Here is a 19,475-nt window from a genome sequence, read left to right as displayed (position 1 = left end):
TGCAGCTGAGCCTTGCTGGAAGCACAGGGCTCTGAGCTCCCTGCTGTCCCAGGGCAGCCCAGAGGCCAGGCTGCTGCCCTGGGAGCTCTGTGCAAGTGGGTCAGGGTGTGGCCCTGGCCTGCCCCAAGGGGCTGCTGGCAGGAGCATGTTTTCCTGGGCAGCTATTTAGAGGTTTCCAGGAAATGTGTCCCACGGCATGGGGACCTTCAGATTCTTTAGGTTTGCATTGCGGCCTTTGTTAAATTTTGGGTGTCCATTTTGCAGATCTGACTGACTGCAGTGTTCCCAAGGAGGTTGCCCTGTAGTCAGTAGTTTCCTTGCCAACTTCCCAGATGCTCTTATTTTCCAAGGTTTTGTCTTCCGTCCAGAATTGCCCTCCTTCCTCAAAGCTTCTATCTAACTCTCCTTTCTTACTAACCTGAGCATTCTGCAAAGGCAAAAAATACTGAATTACAACATTGGTTTATTCTACTTTGCTGCCACTTTTTAACAGCTATGTTGGAGAGTATTTCAGAATGTATTACATTGTTCCACTGGCATTAAGAAAATCAGCCTTTAGTCGTGCTAGCCCAAAAGTGGCCCAAGCTCATACAGTTTAGAATTAAAATCCTTGGGGAAAATGAATTATCTAGTGTCAAGAAGACAATTTATGTTTGGGTAACACTTCTGAAATCATAAGCTTTTCTTCTGATGTCCTCAAAAATATTCCAAGGAAGAGAATAAAATGTTGATCTAAATGCATACAGGTATTAGAAGCCAGGACTTTGTTTAGGAACCAGAAAGAAGATGTTTACTAAAATCATCATAAGGGCAGATAAGAATCTCAGTCAAGGGCAATCTCCATCTCTGCCCTTCTCTGTCAAACACAGAGGGTCTCCAGCATTGGGGGCTGAGACCTTCATCATGCAGCAGGTTTCAGTCTCCTGGCCAACACAGTAATGCCGTATCTGCTACCAATAGCCCATCCATTGGGAGAGGGTCTAGGCGTATGTACCTTGCTGCTCTCATGCACCATCTCTGTGTCTTATGAGACCTCTGCAGTCTGGAACCTGTCTTGCCTGTTGCCCAGCATGATGTTTTTTGGGGGGCGAAGTCTGCCAGAGATTTACAGGAATCTTTGCTTCCAGTACCAGGCCTCCCACTGAGCCAGGCCAAGGAGACGGATCATCCCAGCAGTCTTACGAGTGACAAAGACCTGAGGGACGGCTTTGGAAAGGTAAAGGATAAGGACAGGGATGAGCAGACTTCCTTTCCAGTGACTGTTTAGTGCTTGGCCCAAAATATCCCTGAAAATCCTAATCTTCCACTCTTGGGGCATGGGGACTCTCTTGGGAATGTATTTGACAGCTACAGAGCAATTGCTTGGCTATTTCCAGTGATGCCAAAGTCACTGGTTTGCAGATGGTGCTAAGGTCATGCCTGAAGCATTCTTTATGTTATGGGACTGAAGTATTCCACCTCACTGTGTGTAACTACCAAGGTGAGGATGGGAGACATTCTCCTGAAACTATTGGAATGTATGTGGAGGTAGATTAAAGTCTGTGGCACTCTATGGACTCTGTGCTCCTGATGAGGTGTAGTGCCTGGTTTGTGTGTGTCTGCTTACAGTCTGTGATGTATTTCCATTGCAACTAGATCCGTGCTGCATTGTGCAAGTTGGCTGAAAAGAACTTAGAGCCAAAGGATGTGGAGGTTTTTGAGAAAGAGATGAAGAAAAGGAGAGAAGAGAAAACAGCCTTGCAGCTGCCTCCACAGACAGTTGAGCCCGGGGATGCACCTGAAGCAAGTAAGTGCTGCTTACACTTGTGGTCCTTTTTGACCACTTGCTTGCCCTTTGCACAGTGTTGCAATCAGACTGGGGGGCTGTTCTGCTTGCATCTGAGCGGAAGCTTGCATAGGATTGATTTCCATTCCCCAAAGAGAAATCTAGAGAGATGAAGTGTCTTGCCCAAGGCCTCACTGAGTCAGTAACAGAATATCAGCTTCCCACCTTCATCTCTAAAGTCTTTCAGAGTAGAAAATTTCCTCTTGCAAAGTCGACTGGGGCTTCAGACTCTTTCCTGGAGAGCAGCTTCCAGGGAAGGTGAGTCCAGAAGAATACTTTTCAACCAAGGTGCAACCTGGAATAAACCAAATTCAACTCCTTCTAATGGAAACACCAGAGAACCTTCTCCCCCCAGCCCCTGCTGAGCAGCTGGCGCTGCAGAGCTGTGCTGGAGCCCCGGGATAGTGCTGCTGTTGTAGCCCAGGAGCCAGCAGCGTTCCCGTTCCCGAGTGAATCCCGGCTGGGGGCTCTGGCTGCAGCACTGTGTGCGCTGCCCCGAGGGCAGCAGCAGGGACCTTCGGGGCAGCAACCAGCCCCAGGGCATCACGCAGGGTTAGCTGCACTTTCTTTTGGGAACTTCCCCAGCCAGCCTCTGAAACAGGCAAACAAAAGCAAAGCAACACTGGGTTTTCCTTGTTTCTTAGGGGAAGCATCACTGCAGTTTGGTTTTAAACTAGAAAAGGGTAGATTTAGATTAGATATTAGGGAGAATTTTTTATTATGAAGGTGATGAAATGCTGGAAAGGTGTGCCCACAGAAGCTGTTGTTGATCCATCCTTGAAGGCATTCAAGGCCAGTTTTCTAGGGGTTCTAGGAACCTGATATAGATGAAAATGTCCTGCTCCCAGGGTTTGGACTAGATGGTGGTTAAAGGGGCCTTCCAATCCAAACTCTTCTCAGATTCTTTGATTCTGTGGTCCTTGTCCCATGTTAGTGTGCCAGCATTCTACTTTGGGATAACAAAGTCATGATACCCAGCTCCAGCAAGTTTTCTGGCCCATTGCATCATCACCCTGTCCTGCACCCTCCACTTACAAGCTCCTCTTTGATCCCTGCAGGTTTTAGCCTACCACCTGTCAATGGCACAGCTTCCAATGTTCAGAGAAAACACCCTGGTAATGCCTTGAAGAAGAAGAAGGTCTTGAGGAAGCAGGACAAGGTGCCCTTACCACCCAGTGTGCCTATGATCCATGAGGAAGGCACTGTCCCATGCAACTCCTCAGGTAAGCCTGCTCCATGGCAGCTTTTGCCCACACGGGTTGTTCTATCACAAGGAGCGCACACTGCCTCCTGCCTCAGCCAGCACAGGTGGGCTCTTTGGTCCATAGCCTGTCCTTAGAATGAACAGAAATCTACTTTTGAGTTCCTCCAGCTTGGTAGTACTGCAGCAGTTGGTTCTTAGAGATCCACTGGAAAGTTGAGCTGGATAAAGCAGTGGTAAAGGCCTAAGCTCTGGCTTTTGCCCATCCTGATAGTCCAAAGTACAGTGCTGGTGCCAGGAGGCAGCTGTAATTGCAGGGATGAGCTGTGGAGCAGTGTGCCAGGCTGTGCTCACTGTGCACCTACGAGTACCACCACAATCAGTTCTCCACTCACCATCTGGGCCCTCTGCCTGTGCTGCTGTCCGGCTCTGCAGCCAGCTTTTCTGCTGTCCCAGCAAAGCTTTTCTCTGCATGGCAGTCAGTGGCTTGGTGCCATTGTGCTGCTGCTCCCACAAGTGCCCAATGGCTCCTGGCTGCTGCCATCCCACGGCCTGCAATGCCAAGAGGGAACAAGCAGTGCCTCCTGTGTCAGCACACCCAAATACAGCGGCCGTGTGGAGCAGATGAAAGCCAGGAGGGGCTGCCTGGTGCTCTCAGGCTGTTTGTTGCCTGCAGGAAATGCACAGGAGACAGTCCCTAATGGCTCTTGTCTCTCCTTTGTGGGTAGCCTGCCTGTGCTGTGATCCCAAGTACGGTGAGATAAGAAGGGAGCTGGGAATGATACTTGGAGTGCTCTTTTCTAGTGATGCTACTCCCATGTTCAGAATTGACCAGAACTAGCCTGACTGTGGCTCTCTATTCATATGGAATCTAGATGTGGATGTCTACATACTTCTGCAGTGACATCACTGTGTCAGTGACAGGGTTACATCAGTGACAGCCAGATTAGTTCCCATCTGAATATTTTGATGTTACAGTTCCCCCATAATTTGTGAGAACATGCAAGGTATCACAAAAACCCTACCAAGTCTAGAGCACTTCATTTAGATTCTGTGCCATATTTATACTCCATCATTTTAGACAGCTCACATGCATTCATCTCCACATTAGAAAATAAGCTTTTGAGTGTGCAACAGGAAATTTTGACAGTGCTTTTGATGACAAATGGGTTTCATTTCAAATGCATTTATCATCTGTTTTTTCTCATACCTTGTAAATTTTTTACCTTTCCAAATAATTCAATTAGGGTAAACCCAGGAGAAATTATTATCAAGAGAGTGCGTCTGCCAACAATTTACATCTGTATTTGAGTATTTTTATCTTCAGTTTGCATTTGGAAGGCTTTTTTATCAACGTTTTAGACTGGAAATAGCATTTTTCCACAAAAGAAAGCTTAGGCACACAAATTCATTTGACAGCAAGTAAATTTCACCTCAGCATCTTTGAAATACAGCCAGTGTGTACCTTGGAAAAAGTAAAGATTCCTGATGCTAGGAAAGAACAAAATCCATGAACAACTCCTTTCTCAAGAGTAGGCTAAAATGTGTGTGCACTCAGCTGCCTGCTGTCTAGAACACTTGAAGTCAGTGGGAGCAGAGGCGCTGTCAGGGGTGAAGGGTCAGCTCTGGCTGTTCCCTGGTTGCTGCTCCATGGGGATTCAGCCGGGCCCAGCAGGGTTGGGTTGTTCCGGCTTGGCTTGGTGCAGTCACGAGGCAGCTGCAGGTCTTTGCTCAGGGATTGCAGAGTGCCTCAGTCCTCAGGGCTGGGGGAATCAGGGTGCTGGGACAAGAGAGGTCCCTGGGGTTCCCTCCTGGGGCGGCCATTGCCGCTGCTCGGCCCTGTCTGGCAGGAGCGGGAGCTCTGCGGCCTCAGGAACCTGCCGCTGGCTGTGCTGCCTGTGGCACCTGGCAGCTGGCAATGGCTGTGTGGGCAGTGGCCAGGTTTAGCCCGGAGCTGTGCCCAGCTGTGAGGCTGTCAGAAAGCAAGGAGCCCAAGGAGGCAGAGAGCAGGGAGGTGTCTGAGCCAGAGCCATTTGCAGCCCGTGGAGCCCTGGCTGGAGCTGGGGCTGCAGCCGCTCCATGGCGGGGCCTTGCCCGGGGCTGCAGCGCTCAGGGCTGACCCTCTCCTCACAGTGACCTCGCAGAGGGCCCCTGGTGCCCAGCGCCGAGAGGAGCTGCTCCGTGGGCATGGGCACAAGGATACAGCCTCTCCTGACCCGCAGCAGTCCTTGCTCCAGGCACTCTCCCAGCTCCGCAGCGACGACTGGTAAGAAAGGCCCCGCTCACTCTGTCTCCCCCTCAGCGCTAAGGACGGTTAGAAGGGAATCTTGCTGGTGCCTCTGAGGCCCAACAGCCCAGAGGGCCACAGGGCACTGGGGAAACCACTCCAGAGGCACTGAGAGGATCAAGATTTGAGAGCAGCCTTTTCTTGGCCTTGGTCTGCAGCTGTGCTCCAGCTGCAGCAGGTCTGTGCTGTTTCCTTGCTTTGCCTGCTGCTCCATGGAGCTGCAAAGGGAATGTTGAGGGAAGAGAGGATGCCGTGGGATGAGATGATTTGCTGGCTGAAGGCAGAAGCAGGAGGGCAGCAGATCTGAGTGTAGAGATTTGGGTGCCTTGGGGCACTGGCCCAGTGGGACTGAGTAAGATTTCTCTCTGGTCCCTCTGCTGACAGCAATGGCAGGTGACAGGGTCTCCCTGTGACCTCCTGCATGTGAGTCCCAGAAGCAGCTCCAGGGAGTTCTTCTTTCTGAGAAATGGTCTGAGTTGTGCTTTCAAGACCCTTAGCCTGTCATTACTCCTGAAGGGATCATGTCTGAAGATAAGGAAATAGAAATTAAATCCTCTAGGAATCTTGCACTTTTGGAATTCAGCCTTTTCCTTGTCTCTGCTTCATATGGGCCTGAGATGTTTGGTCAATACTCACCATGTGTTCCACAATTAAACACAGACAGAAGGAAGCACAGAGGTGATAAGCCTACAAATGTTAGGTGATACTGGTTGTCATTTTGATGACACTCAGTGGTGCCTGTGGGATCAGTTTCCAGCCCTGTGTTGCAGCCCTGATACCTCACACACCTTCCTGTAGCTCAGGGTCTGCACAGAGCAAATGCTGAGAGACAAGAGTTGTTTGCACCTTTTCAATAACATGTTGGTGTTGTGGGGATTGTTTTAGGTAGGGGATTTTGGAAAAAGGTAGAGTTTCAACTGTTCTTGCTCAGGTGTGGAATCTTCTGGGTCATCCAGCTGCTTTTTTGGGGAATGCAGAGGTGGAGTGGAATGGGTGGCAGACAGGCCTAGATTGTAGAGTGGAAACTCAGCTCCAGAGTACCAGTGCAGACTCTCACTGCTGAGCTGCCTGCTGGGGCTGGCAAAGAAGGAAAATACCCCAGTAACAGCCTGGTGGCATTGTGTCTTAGGGGCAGGTGCAGGGAGGTGACACAGAGCAGCAGCATGGGCCAGTCTGACAGCTTCTAGGAAGCAGTGACATAGGGACTGGACATGGTGACAGAGATTTTAGAAAGGCTGTCTTCTAAAACAGCCATAAATAAAGACTCTGAAACCCCTCTATTTGCCTTGTGGATTTCTGTATGCTTTTGACAGCCACAGCATCCTGTGGCAAGGAGCTCAATGATTTCATTAAGTACCCCTTGGAAAGTACTTCCAATTGTTTGACAGAGCTGTCAGGATGGTAATTTAAGAGGGTGCTGCCTAATTCTTGGGTGGAGAGAAAAATCAATCTTTTTGGTACTTGCCTTTCAGGGAGGTGAAGGAGAAGGGACTTGTCAGCCTCAAACACCTGGCTGGGTCCCATTCAGAAGTCCTGCTTTCAAGACTTCGTGACATTTGCTTGGCAGTTACCAGTGAGGTGAGAATATTGTTCTGGATTGTCCCCTGTACTTCATGCACAGTGTGTTGAGTAGATATGTGATTGTTCATTTCCATGTGTGCTCAGAGACTGCCTCCATTTCTGTTTTTATACCTTGTATTTCTAATGTCTGTCAGCTATCTATAGGATCTGTGTGCACAAGTAGCTGTATTTACTGGTAGGTCAGGTATCTGACACTTATCTTTGAGTCAGCTGCCATTATAATGAAATGTGCACATGCAGAAGCATATATACTAATTATATTACTTGCCAGAGTCCTAATCTCTGCCCGAGCTGTAATTCAACTCTGCAAATTAGTCTGTAGACCTAGGTCTGTGTTTTCTGTTTCCTGGCTGAGTGCTTCAACTGCTGGTGTTGCTTTTTTGAACAGGAGCACATGACTCTTTATCCTTATGGCTTGTGCCTTTATGGTTTGAAAGCAGCCCTTGCTTTTATTTGGTTCTTTTTTTTCAAATACAATGGCCTAAAATCAAAGCAATTGACATTATAGAAGGGTTAAGTAAATCACTTTAGTGAAATTTTTAGTTTTAGGCCTGCACTAAGCAGGTCTGAGGCCAGAAATTGGTGCCAGAGTAAATTCCTTTCTGTGCTTGTGCTCTTTTGCTCTTATTGTGCTTTTGCATTCCTCTGGACACAGTGGGACATGTCATCATCTTCTAGGACTTTTGTCTAAGGCAACTGGTTTCCTTTTCAAAGTGATTCTTATGTTTCCCCTCATGACTTCCCCAGGTGACCAACCTCCGGTCAAAGGTGTCCTACTCGGCCATTGTCACTCTGGGAGAGTTTTTTGCCACCTTGAAGCAGGACATGGACTCTGAGGTGGATGAGGTGGTTCGGGTCATTCTCCGGATGCTGCGTAACTCCCCAGAGTTTGTTGAGAAAGCAGCCAGCCAGACCCTGAGGATCATGGTGGAGAATGTGACTCCTGCACGAGCAATGACTTCTCTCTTGGACAGTGGAATCAGGTAGGTTCTTCTTGTAGTGATATTCTTCGCCTTCTAGCGTGCAGGTGGGACAAGGGATGAGAGAAAGAATGGGAATGGTGGGAGGAAAGGATCCTGCATCCTGCATCTTCTGTCAGCTCAGTGACTGGATTCTCCAGTCCTCCTCGTTTCTTTCCTCTTGGCCCTTATTTCTGCCCTCCTGCAGCCCATGTGTTCTCAGGATCACAGAACTGTAGAATATGGGGAGTTGGAAGGGCCCCATCAGGATCATTGAGTCCAGCTCCTGGCCTTGCACAGGACACCCCCAAGGGTCACAGCATGTGCCTGAGATTGTTGTCCAAATGCTTCTTGAACTCTGTCAAGCTTTGTACTGTGACCACTGCCCTGGGGAGCCTGTTGCAGTGCCCAACCACCCTCTGGGTAAAAAACCTTTTCCTGATATCCAACCTAAACCTCCTATGACTCAGCTTCCTGCTGCTTCCTGGAGTTCTCCCAGTCTGTCAGAGTTGCCTAAATGTGGTGAATGGTGGGGAAGTGAAAGTGCCTGCAAAGCCTAAGGATAGAGCCTCCTGCTTTTGTGGGAAAGGACAATTGCAATTGCAGCTGTGAGCGCTCTTTGATATTTACAGTACTAACCACAGAGGCCCTCAGAAAAATCATGAATCCTCATTATGCCCTTAACTTAATAAATAAGAAGGATACTTGCTGGACCATGGAGCACGTGGGGGGAGAATGTGCTGGGTGTGGCACAGCCTGCACAGCAGGTGCAGCTCCTGTGAAAAGGAGTCTTGTATGACTGTCCTGGCCTTTAAGCTCTACTTCCAATTCAAACTGGTGTTTCATGTTAGCCTTGAGATGATGAATCATTTTACAGACAGCTTCACAAGCCAAATGCTATGCAACAGCTAATGCAAATGCTTCCTTGAGTGTTGGGCCTGATAATTGCCAAAAGACACTCTCTAGAACAGGACAACCTGGCTAAAATGACTGCCACTCATTCCTCAGCTTTGGAATAGGGTAAAACATTCAGATGTATCCCTTGCCAAGCCTCACAGAAGAAACAGGCTGCATTGCTTTATATTCTGCAACTTCACGGCCCACAGCGTGTTTCCCCTGTCTTTTATTTTTCCAGAGGTCTGCAGATTTGGGGATAAATGGCTGGAAAGAGCCTCAGTCCTGCTGAAGCTCTGTGTAGTTGGTGCCCTCTGATGGGTCAGCATGAATTGCCTTTCATTTCTAAAGAATTCATATGTGATCTCTGTCTTTAATTTTTCTCAGAGTAAATTGTGGGACAGAAATTGAGTATCACATAGTGCAGGGAGACTGAATTCCTCCCTCTTCCTTGCAGGCAGTCCTTGTGTGCAATGCTAACTTTGGGTTTATCTGAGGACAGAAGCTTCTAGAGGTGTCTAAAGTGTCAGGGAGAGCCCAGGTCTCCTTCCCCCAGCAATGACAGGGAGCTCGCTCTGGCCAGGCCTGTGCTGCTGTTGCTCCTTGTCCCTGTGCCCCAGTGTTTGCTCTCCCTTCCCAGGAGCCGCCACGTGCAGGTGCGGAAGTGTGCGGCCGAGCTGCTGCTGTCCTTGCTGGAGAGAATTGGAGTCACGGAGCTCGCAGGCACAGCCGGGGCTGGGAGGCTGGTGCACGCAGCAGGGACGCTGGCTCAGGACCGTCACCAGGACACAAGGTAACCATCTTCAGTTCACCTCCTAGCACAGGAAAACTGTCAGGGTCTGTCTGTAAAGGTAAAACCACAGAAGAGTGGAAACCACAGGAAATATTGTCACTGTGTGGGTAAGGGCCATAGAATCATAGAATACCCTGAGTTGGAAAGGACCCATCAGGGTCATCGAGTCCAGCTCCCGGCCATGGACAGGATACACCAAGGGTCACTCCATGTGCCCCAGAGCATTGTCCAAACGCTTCTCCAGCTCTGTCAGGCTTGGTGCTGTGACCACTGCTCTGGGTTGCCTGTGGAAGTGACTACTGGGTAATCTGAGGTTGTCCAGCCTGAAGGAGCATTGCCAACTTCCTGTAACTTGAAGGATTCTTTCCTGAGATCAAAAGAGCTCCGATTAGCCAGTCAAACAGTTTTCTTTGGTCTTAGGTGCACAATACAAAGGCAAAGTGTTGTCTAATGTTCATCTCTGAAGGATCCAAACATCTATTTCTCATTAACTTAAGGCTTTCCTAGAAATATTTCAAGGCTCTTTAGCCAATGTATTCAGTCTTTCTAAACCTCTTCTGCAAATTTCTAGAATACTGTTATCTGTGGCTCGATGACTTCCAAATTTCTTGAAGAAAACTGTGGTTTCCTAGTGGCAAAATCAACCCAAACCACCAAATTCCCTTAATTTGATTATTAAATTCCCATTAATAGCTGCCAAGGACACAAGAGAAACTAGTACCCCTGTGCATACATATAGTATAGAATTATTAATAGGAAGCATGAGATGTTTTGTTCTGGCTTCCCTGACAGTTAAAGAAAGGCAAATTATTGTGCAATGGCAGCAAGGCACTGCTAATAGGATCTTATAACAAAGCAGATGGGTTTCCATGCTCTGTGGGATCCTTTGATTCCACAGAAGCACACCCACAGTTTCAGAATGAAATGGTGTTTTTCTTTCTCTCTTTACTGAGTAGGCAATGCCTTCTTATGCAAGGATTGCACCTGATGAATTTAAGGTATCAGCCTCTTCTGCTAACAGTCTTCATTTGTTTGTTCACTTTTCTTTCTTTTTCTTCCTTCCTGCTTTCCTTCCTGCCTTCCTTCCTGCCTTCCTGCCTGCCTTCCTTCCTTCCTTCCTGCCTTCGTTCCTTCCTTCACCTTCCTTCCTTCCTTTGCCTTCCTTCGCCTTCCTTCCATCTTTCCATAGGCATTATGGACAGGAGATGGTGAAGATGTTGCTGAATCACCAAGAAGGTAAAATGCTTTTGGAGCGATCCGTTCCTGCCCGTGACCTGGAAGATATTCTGAAAAGAATGAAGAAGAGAGTAAGTGTTTGGCAGGAGAAATGTCTCCTTTCTGCAAGTATTGCCATTGCTAATAGGAGATCAAACATACCAAACCTGTCTTTATATCGTTCCTCTTCTGCTGAACCATTTTGCTCCTGGGAATGAGCTGTTAATCCCTGTTCATCTGCAGACCACAGAGGAACTGATATTATTCGGGAAAAAGTGGGCTTTTGAATATTTTGAATATTGGTCACAAACAGGAAAGGGGAAGAGGAGAAAATGGGTTTACATTTAAGGGTAACCCCCCTCTGCGCCCTCCCTACTGTGCCCCCAGTAAAGCAATTAAGTGAGAATGGTGCTTCTGAAGATAAGAGTGTGTGCAAAAGACATTGGAAGCAGCAGTGCCAACAACATTTCCAAAACTGCAAAAAATGTGCAAATCGATCCTAATTACTACAATTACTGTCTGTCTTCTGGGAATATTGCCCTCCTGTCAAAAACTGTGGAGCTGGAAGAAGCTTGGTGAATTCAGCACCATCCGGTGCAAAATTATTTGTTTGTTTGGGAGGGAATTTTTTATTCTTTTTTATCTGCATAATAAAAGGGAGTGCCTTTGTGCAGGAACAGGGAGAGCCAGGTTGAACTGAACTACCTTCCAACACAATGGAACACCTCTCAACCCAAAGAGTTCAAATTTTTCTGCTGCTTTCTGTAAGAACACTCGTTGCCTACCAGTTTGCATTATTCCCATTTATGCTCAAGACTCATGAGTTTGGGATTTTAAACTGCTGCTCAGTATGGCAGCGCCCATAACCTTTCTTGGGCTATTGCAAACAAAGAGTTGGCATCACTGAATCTCTGGCCTGTTTCCTTCTGTAAGTTAGGAAATGTTTCCCTAAGCCTTGGTAGTAGTGATCCTGGTTCTAACTTGTGTTTTCAACAGGGAATTTCCTATTTTATATTCTAAAGATCCATGCGGTTTCTCTCTGTCTTTGTAGGGGATGGAAGAGCAGAAGGGTGAACTCCCCTCTGTAAAGAGCCCTGTGAAGAAGAGGAGTGATGGCTCCAAGCAGCCCCAGACCACATTGCCTTCTAGTCAGCGGTACTGAGCACTTCTGTTAGATGTGACAAAGCACATGACAGGCTGGACATGTCTTTTCCTCAGGAAAATCTTTCTGGCAGAGATGGCCAGAGATTGTTTCCTTTCCCTACACATGCCCCATGATAATGTCTACTTCTGCATTACACTGAACAAACTTCTCTGGAGGAGTTTCCACAAAAATTAGGTGACAAAAAGACACCCACTGGTTGCAGCTCAGAAAAATCATAGCAGTGGCAAGGGCAGTGTTGTGCAAGCTAGGAGAGGGCCGTATCTCTGCCGCAGAGATATGAGACAAGTAAATTCAACCCGGGTTTTATTGTATCTGAGTGGAGTGTTTTTCAGCTGGGTGTTTTGATGAAAAGTCCCAGTCTAGAAGCAAGATGCCGTTCCCCAAACAAGCAGTTCCCATGCAAGTGGTTTGGCCTGGCTGAATCATAGTTTTCTTACCCTCAAACAGTACCAAGTTTGAGTTGTAAGTAGCAAGGCAATTCCTGAGCAGCTTTGGTCAACAGATGTCTCAATTCTGTCTTGATATTCCTGTCCTTCAAATAATTTGCTTGATGGACAGGATGTTTGGTTGATTTCCCCCTGTGCTGCAATCTGCATTTCAGACAGGGATTTGGTCCTTGCTGTCTCTTCATGCCAATGACAGAGTTACTTGTACTTGTTCTCCTCTGATAACAGAGAGGATATATTTAGCTCTGTCATGCTCAGCGGTGGCAGGAAAGTGATCACATGTCTCGGTAGCATAGCTAGAACCTTCCCATGCTCATGGAAGAGGCAGGTTGATCCAAAATTGTTCCCAGTGGGTATGTTTAGCTGTGCATCTAGTCTCTAGGAAAACAAACTTAATGTGAGCGTAGTGCTGGGATGTCTGGCTTCTCTTTTTATCTCTGTTACTGATTTTCTAGATCCTTCAGATATGCCCCTGTTCATCTGCTCAGATGTATCTGAGCTCCTGTTCCAGATTGTCATGCCTGGTGCAGAGACACTTCTCTGGAGTAATGAGTTTTCTTATTATAAGACACACACCTCCTGTATGAGGAGGCATTTAAACTTGGCAGTAGTGTCTCTCTTTCCCCACACTACAATGTGACCTGTGTGCTTGGGAAGCCATCTGAAGATAGATCAGATGCATCTCATCCTTGGTTTTCCTGAGTAAGCACTGGCGAGAATGTTACTTGCAGTCTCCCATAATGATTGCTATGAGGTCCACGTTGTTTTTCAGAGTCTCATGATTTTCTAGCTTGAGATCACATGATTAGGAAAGCTCCTCTAGATGTTTTGCTCACAATTACTGGCAGATATTACCAGATATAACCAACAAGTCAGAATTTGATTTTATTTCCAGGGTGAAGTCGACCTCTGATGGACGCCTCCTACAGCGTCCAAAAGCCCAGGTCACGTTACCTCCAGCCAGGGATGAAACGGAGACGCTCCAGAAGCTTTACGATCTCCTGGAGGCCAAGGGGTTTGAGGCACGGATGGAAGGAGTGGCACTCCTCCTAGACCTGTGCAAAAGCAGCCCCAAGCTTGTCGCCACTAACATTGTCCAAGTATGTAGGATATCTTCACTGTTCCTTCCCTTTAGCTCCTCTCCCAACTTGTAGCAGTAAAGTTAATTCAGTGTGTCTTGGCACTACATCCTGGCTGTTTGGGACAGGCTGGTCCCTCTTACCCAGACCAATTTAATTCAGGTCCAGGCTTCAGGGTAAGTTCTTTCAGTCCAACTGTATTTATCTAGCAGTTGCCTATTGGTGCTGTTCATCAGATGATGACAGAATTTTCCACTGGTGTAACTTCTGCTGTCTCCTACCCCCAGCTGGGTGAAGTGAAGGGAATCCAGCCACTGAAAGCATGGCAGTTACTCTCTAGACACAACATGGGTTTGGATGGTTGAGAGAAGGATCAGGCTGGGTTGATTTAAACCAAGTATTTTTAAAAGGATACTTCTGTAAACTCCAACCTGTCTTGCACAGGCACAACTCCAGCTTCTCATTTCCATCCCTGTCTCTATTCCATGTGGTAAAGATAGTGTTTACCCTTCTTGGGTACTGAATGCTCATTTCTACATCCCCTCTTCAAACAAGGACATTTCAATCCAGCTTTCATGCTGCTTCTTCTCTCCACAGATTTTTGATGATTTTGTCCTGAGAATATCTGACACTCACAAGAAAGTGAAGCAGATGGCGCTGGACGTGCTGGCAGAAATCATAGCCATCCTGGAAGATGACTTGAACCCAGTGATCGTCCTTTTGGTGGAAGGAATACTAAAGAACCTGAACTCAAAGGATCCTGGGGTTCATTCTGCAGCTGTGAACGCTCTGGAAGAATCCATTGCTCATTTAGGTAAGGCTGACCCCTGACATAGACTCTCCTCAGCTGTGTCTCTGCCTCTCTGACACAAGAGAACACAGTGCCTGGAGAGCTCTTGCTGCCTGTGGAACGCTCCAGCTCACATTCACCAGAAGCTGTGGAGGTGCAGTCCTTAGACACCAGTCCCCCAACAGGCTTGAATGTGTCAGCCTTTCCCAAAAGTGCCAGGAGCCCTTGGCTCTGTGCTGCTTGTCTGGAGAAGAGGTCCTGGACTAGAGCTTTGCTACAATTCAGAGGCAAAGGGGTTTTTGGAGTTTCCTTGGACCTCATTTGACTTTCCAAATGAATAGCTTTGCTGTTGGCATGAAGGGACACTGGCCCATCAGAGGTTCTACATAGCAGCCTCCTGGAAGGCTCCACATTTGTAGGCATTAGCTGCCTATTTTCCACCTTCCTTCTTTGTCTTTTTTTCAAAGGAAAAATTGTGATTCACCAAGTTAATTTCCTCAAAACAAACAGATAGAAATGAAGCTGTCAGTGATGCCTTGTTCCACATGCTGTGTTGCATGGGGGCAGGGTGGCTGTACACAAGCAAGGGCTGCTCTAAATTCCTTTGCTGCAGAGATTTATGTCAGCTCTGAAACTGCTGCACTGGGGAAATATGCCTGAAAAATGGAGTGTTAAAGAGGCAGATCTTCAAGGGAATTTCCACTTTCTTGAGTTCAGCTGCTCTGTGAACTCATGAACTGCCTGACCCAGTGCCTTTCTGTATCCCAAGTCTGGTCTTCTTCCTGTTTGCTCTGGAATGCAAAACCCTTTCACTGCTTATGTGTGGTTGAACTCTTGGGGTCCCTGATGTGAAATGTTTAACATAGCTCCTGGTACAGCAGAAAACTTTGCATTTACAAATGTGAAAGGAGAGCTTTTCTTTGGGAATTTAAACCCCTCACAAATAGGCTGGAAGGAAAGAAGAAAAGGATTCAAAAATCAGCAGAAATCTACTTGAGCTTATATATTGGGGCTGCCCTGCTCTTTCCCTCCCCACTGTCCTTTCTCCTATGACCTCAGAAGAGTGAGCAGAAATGTGTGTTTCTCCTGTAGACAAAGTATCACTGATGAAAGAGTTCAGCCACCAATGGGGTCAACTGAGTGGACAAGCTCTTCTGGATATCACAGAGCGGATCACAGGTATGGGCTCCCCTTCTAAGACAAGAGCTCTTCCTAGGGAGTATTTACAGGGAGTGCCTGTGAATGGACAGTAGAGCATCTGCTCCAAATTGGGGGTGCTGAGCTCGTCCCTCCTGCCCAATCCCCATGGCAGGTGTGTTTGGCAGGTTTTCCCTGGCTGCTGCAGAGCTGTGCAGCACCTGAGATGGGGGCAGAACTCGGTCTGGGGGCTGAGCTCTCACTGGGGCATCTCAGAACCCACCTGCAGGAAAGGCAGGGGCTAAAAATACCCAACTGGCTCCTCTCTTGGAAGCTCGGGGACATCTATGATCCTTTAGGGAAAATGATGGCAAGTGCTGTTGCAGGGATCCATTTGTTTTGTCCTTACAGAATTTTTGTTTTATTCTTGGAATGTTTTGAGGCTGAACCCTGCAGTGCCTGGGGGTCACAGCTTAGGTCAAAACTCAACACACAGATTAGAGGCACAGATTTGGTGCAAGGCAGCCTTTGGTGGCAGAGGGGCAGAAGCAGAGTGCTGAGGCTCCCTGCCTGTGCTGTCAAAGTGGCATTGGACTGAGCATGTTCAAACAGTGTCTTCTTGTGTCAGTGCTGTCCAAAATGCTGCAAATGCAGCTGATAATATATTCCTCAAGGAGCTTGCTATGTCAGCAAGGAATGTAAAAATGATAATCTTAATATACAGTAGACAAGATGCTTTATAGCCTTGCTTCAACTGGGGCTAAATTCACTGCTAAGTGTGCCAGCATCTCTAAATGGAAAGTTTCATACACTTTGTATCTTCATTGGAATCTTGAAAGGGCAATGTTCAGTGATTGGGAATGTCACAGGCCCTTTAAAGAGTGTTTGAATAAGGTAGATCTCCAGGAAGAGGGAATTTAGTTTTGGAGTTATTTTGCATGCAAGGAGCCTGTTGGTTAGTAAATTTTTGGCTGTGTTTCATATAGTGCAGTTCAGAAAATTTGCAGGGAGCAGGCTTCAGGGAGAATGTAAGAAAACACTCGTGTTTTGGTTAAATTTCAGACCCTTGTGTAGCATTTTTCTCTCTCTATTCTGGTATTTCAGTGCATATTGTAAAAAAATGCCGTTAACATTGGAAGGGAAAATGCCATTAAAATGTGGACATGCTCAAATACCACAGCAATGGGGTCTGGGTAATTATCTAAGACACCCTGAGGTTTGAAACAGCTGTTTGTCGGAAACCACAAAAACATTCTACCAATGACACCAGCTAGTCAGTGATGTTTCTAATCCAACTGTCAAGCAACACCCATCTCTGTGGGCTAGAGTTTGAAAGTGTGGTCTAATACTGCCTTTTACTATGTGCCACTGAGCAAAGGGAAGAGCCAGATTAGAGTTTTGGCACTTGACATCATGGGTCACCAAAATGGAATCATCTTTGTGTTAGAAATCTCTCAATTATTTCCAATGCATGCCAAATGCATTTCCAAATCTTCAGTGTGGGTTTAGAAAACTTCTAAATGGAAATAAAAGGCATGTTGACATTTCAGTCTTTGTTGATGCGGAAACAGATTGTGAAATGATCTAGTACATGTACAAATTCTGCCACAGTTACGAGGCTCCATTTGGAGAAATTAGTCCTGAGGAGTTAGTGGTTCTGTTTTGGGGAGGATCAGCTGCTTTGGCCATTTCTGGATCGTGGGACTCTGTGTGCTATTTCACTGCTCTTAGCCAGAGAGGCTTCCAAGAAGCAAAACTAGGGGTAGATCTTTGTTTACATAGGGGTTGGTGATAAGAGTCTTGTGTCTCTGTCCCGGCAGAGCTGGTGGAAGAAGTTCATGCCAGGAGCCCTGAAGTCATCCAGCGCTGCGCCCTGCCCGTGCTCTGGTCCTTGCTGGAGAACAAGGCACTGTCTTTCCACAGCGCCAAGGTCCGCACAGTGCTCACCAGGCTCACCTCTGCCCTCTACCAGGTGATGGGCACCAAAATGAAGAAGTGTGCTGCCAGCCAGCCCCCACATGTGTGGGTAAAGCTCTGCAGCATTTTGCGCTGGTGAAGGCTTGGTGTTCTCCAGCAAGCTGACCAAGTGATGAGATGGACACCACCGGATTTGACGTTTTAGCTGTGCCAAAAATGACAAAATACTGAGGAAGGATGTGCATCTGCCCCTGCTCTCTCCACTGCCCTTCCTAGTTCAGGGGGCCTGAAGCAGCTCCAGACTGAGTGACAAGGTGAAGGCCCAGCATGGTTCAGCCTCACACAGAGGTAAGGTGGGAGCTGGGCCAATCTCTGGCAGGAGGAAGGGTCTTGTGCCAGCCTGGAGAGCCTGTGTGCATTGCCAGGGAACAGTTCTGCCCTGCAGGTGCCCCCTGCCATGAGCTGTGCTGCTCCCAGTGTCCCTTGGATCTGTAGGGCTGCTCAGCTGTGGGGCAGGGAGAGGAACAGGAGGCTGCATGTGCAGCTGAGCCATTGCTGGAAGCACAGGGCTCTGAGCTCCCTGCTGTCCCAGGGCAGCCCAGAGGCCAGGCTGCTGCCCTGGGAGCTCTGTGCAAGTGGGTCAGGGTGTGGCCCTGACCTGCCCCAAGGGGCTGCTGGCAGGAACATGTTTCCCTGGGCAGCTATTTAGAGGTTTCCAGGAAATGTGTCCCACGGCATGGGGACCTTCAGATGCTTTCAGTTTGCATTGCGGCCTCTGTTAAATTTTGGGTGTCTTCACTTTGCAGACCTGGCTGGCTCCACTCTTGCCAAGAAGTTTTTCCTGGATGTTTCCTATATTCTCCTAGCCACAAAGTCCTTGCCTCTGGTGTAGAAGAGTTCTCTTACCTCCAAGCTCAGGAAGAAGCTGCTGCCTATCCAAAGAGTTTTTGAAGAAAAGGATTTATGCATTAGCCTGTATAGCTACATATGTACAGATGTTATGATAGTTAGCTGTAGGTTTGAATAAATCTATCTTGATTGTATCTTTAAAATTTTGATGATATATTTTGAATTGTATATATTTTATTCGGATGACATGTTTTGATTTTTGTATTTTAAATAAACTATTTTTTAAAAAAACCAAGCAGAGGATGTGAGTCCAGGACCTAATAGTTTGGAGGTTATCAGAGTGCAGCTTACTCAATGTGCCAGTATCTCACCATATTCTTTCTTCACTTGGCCTCTCCTCTTCCTGTTTTGCAAATTGTGTCATTTGTCCTGTTAATTCCAAGTTTATAACTTGGAATTTTAACGGGGCCACCCATTGACATGTTTGGGGGATAATGGACCCAACAGATCCTGTATACTCTAAATTTTCTAGTTAGATGTATTCTGTGCTCACAAAAGGCCTGAGCAGAGAAACAAAGAGAAGTGTTCCCAAATCACAAAGGTTTGCTCCTTTGCAGTCTCACCCAGATCTGGCTCAGAGGTGTCTTCAATCACAGTTGTTTGCAGGAGGATGAGTGGACTGTGAGGTCAATAACATTTGTCAATGGTTTCTCAAATCTTTATGCCAGCTTGGGATCCATTCAGCCCAGGGGAATGGGATAATTTGTTACCATGGATCAGTGCTTGCCAGTGTAATGAATTCCTGAATAATTGGAACATGCAATTCTGGATTCAGCTGCAGCTCTTGGTGGGCTGTATGATCATTGATTGTGCTGCCTTTCCAGAAATTATTTTGCAGTTTCCTTTCGTCATCATTTGAAGCTTTTAAACTTCACATTTCAATTTGCTTTGCCTTTGGAAAAAACACTTTTGGGCCCAGTGCAAACTGTAGCCTTTTGACAGCAAAGTCCTCCTGGTTACCAGCTTCTGATGTTACAGAAGAAAATGTATGTGAACGTGTTAGGTTTTCTGAAGGGAAAACAGTATGTCAAACTCTATGTGCTTGCTTAGCTATGGGTCTAGTCCTGGCCTAGTAAAGCCCAGGAAGGGTGGCGTGTTTGCAGGGAAAACTAATCTGTGAACTTATGGGGTTGCCATCACCAGCAGAGTGCATGTGTCCTATGGGGATTCCTCTGGAGACAAAATCAGGGAGCCTCTCCATGCCCCGATAGTCACTTAGAACTTTCTAAAATATCCTAGAAAAGGCAGTGAAACTTCACATCTCCTTGCACACCCAC

The 19,475-nt window shown here is 47.2% G+C and overlaps 2 protein-coding genes across 2 annotated transcripts; both read left to right on the top strand.

The window, feature by feature from the left end:
• Positions 1-1,069: 1,069 nt before the first annotated feature.
• Positions 1,070-5,296, top strand: LOC306816715 (uncharacterized protein; the record flags this gene model as incomplete). Its single annotated transcript, XM_079333147.1, has 4 exons — positions 1,070-1,216; positions 1,636-1,786; positions 2,884-3,048; positions 5,160-5,296. Coding segments are annotated over 4 exons (600 nt in total), but the record flags the coding sequence as incomplete, so codon positions are not given.
• A 3,823-nt stretch (positions 5,297-9,119) lies between these two features.
• LOC306816714 (TOG array regulator of axonemal microtubules protein 2-like) lies at positions 9,120-17,560 on the top strand. Its single transcript, XM_079333146.1, has 7 exons — positions 9,120-9,540; positions 10,730-10,847; positions 11,807-11,910; positions 13,262-13,466; positions 14,043-14,259; positions 15,328-15,414; positions 17,193-17,560. The coding sequence occupies exons 2-7, from the start codon at positions 10,746-10,748 to the stop codon at positions 17,426-17,428; spliced, it is 951 nt and encodes a 316-aa protein (XP_079189272.1). The 5' UTR covers positions 9,120-9,540; positions 10,730-10,745; the 3' UTR covers positions 17,429-17,560.
• Positions 17,561-19,475: the final 1,915 nt, after the last annotated feature.

This window comes from Erithacus rubecula (genome assembly GCF_903797595.1).
Source record: "Erithacus rubecula genome assembly, contig: scaffold_835_arrow_ctg1, whole genome shotgun sequence".
Taxonomy (NCBI): domain Eukaryota; kingdom Metazoa; phylum Chordata; class Aves; order Passeriformes; family Muscicapidae; genus Erithacus; species Erithacus rubecula.
This window is presented reverse-complemented; position numbering and strand designations above follow the sequence as displayed.

Coding starts and splice junctions, on each gene's coding strand:
- LOC306816714 (XM_079333146.1), top strand. CDS start 10,746: ATGGTGAAGATGTTGCTGAATCACCAAGAAGGTAAAATGCTTTTGGAG. Junction 14,260..15,327: donor AGAATCCATTGCTCATTTAG/GTAAGGCTGACC, acceptor TTTCTCCTGTAG/ACAAAGTATCACTGATGAAA. Junction 15,415..17,192: donor TATCACAGAGCGGATCACAG/GTATGGGCTCCC, acceptor CTGTCCCGGCAG/AGCTGGTGGAAGAAGTTCAT.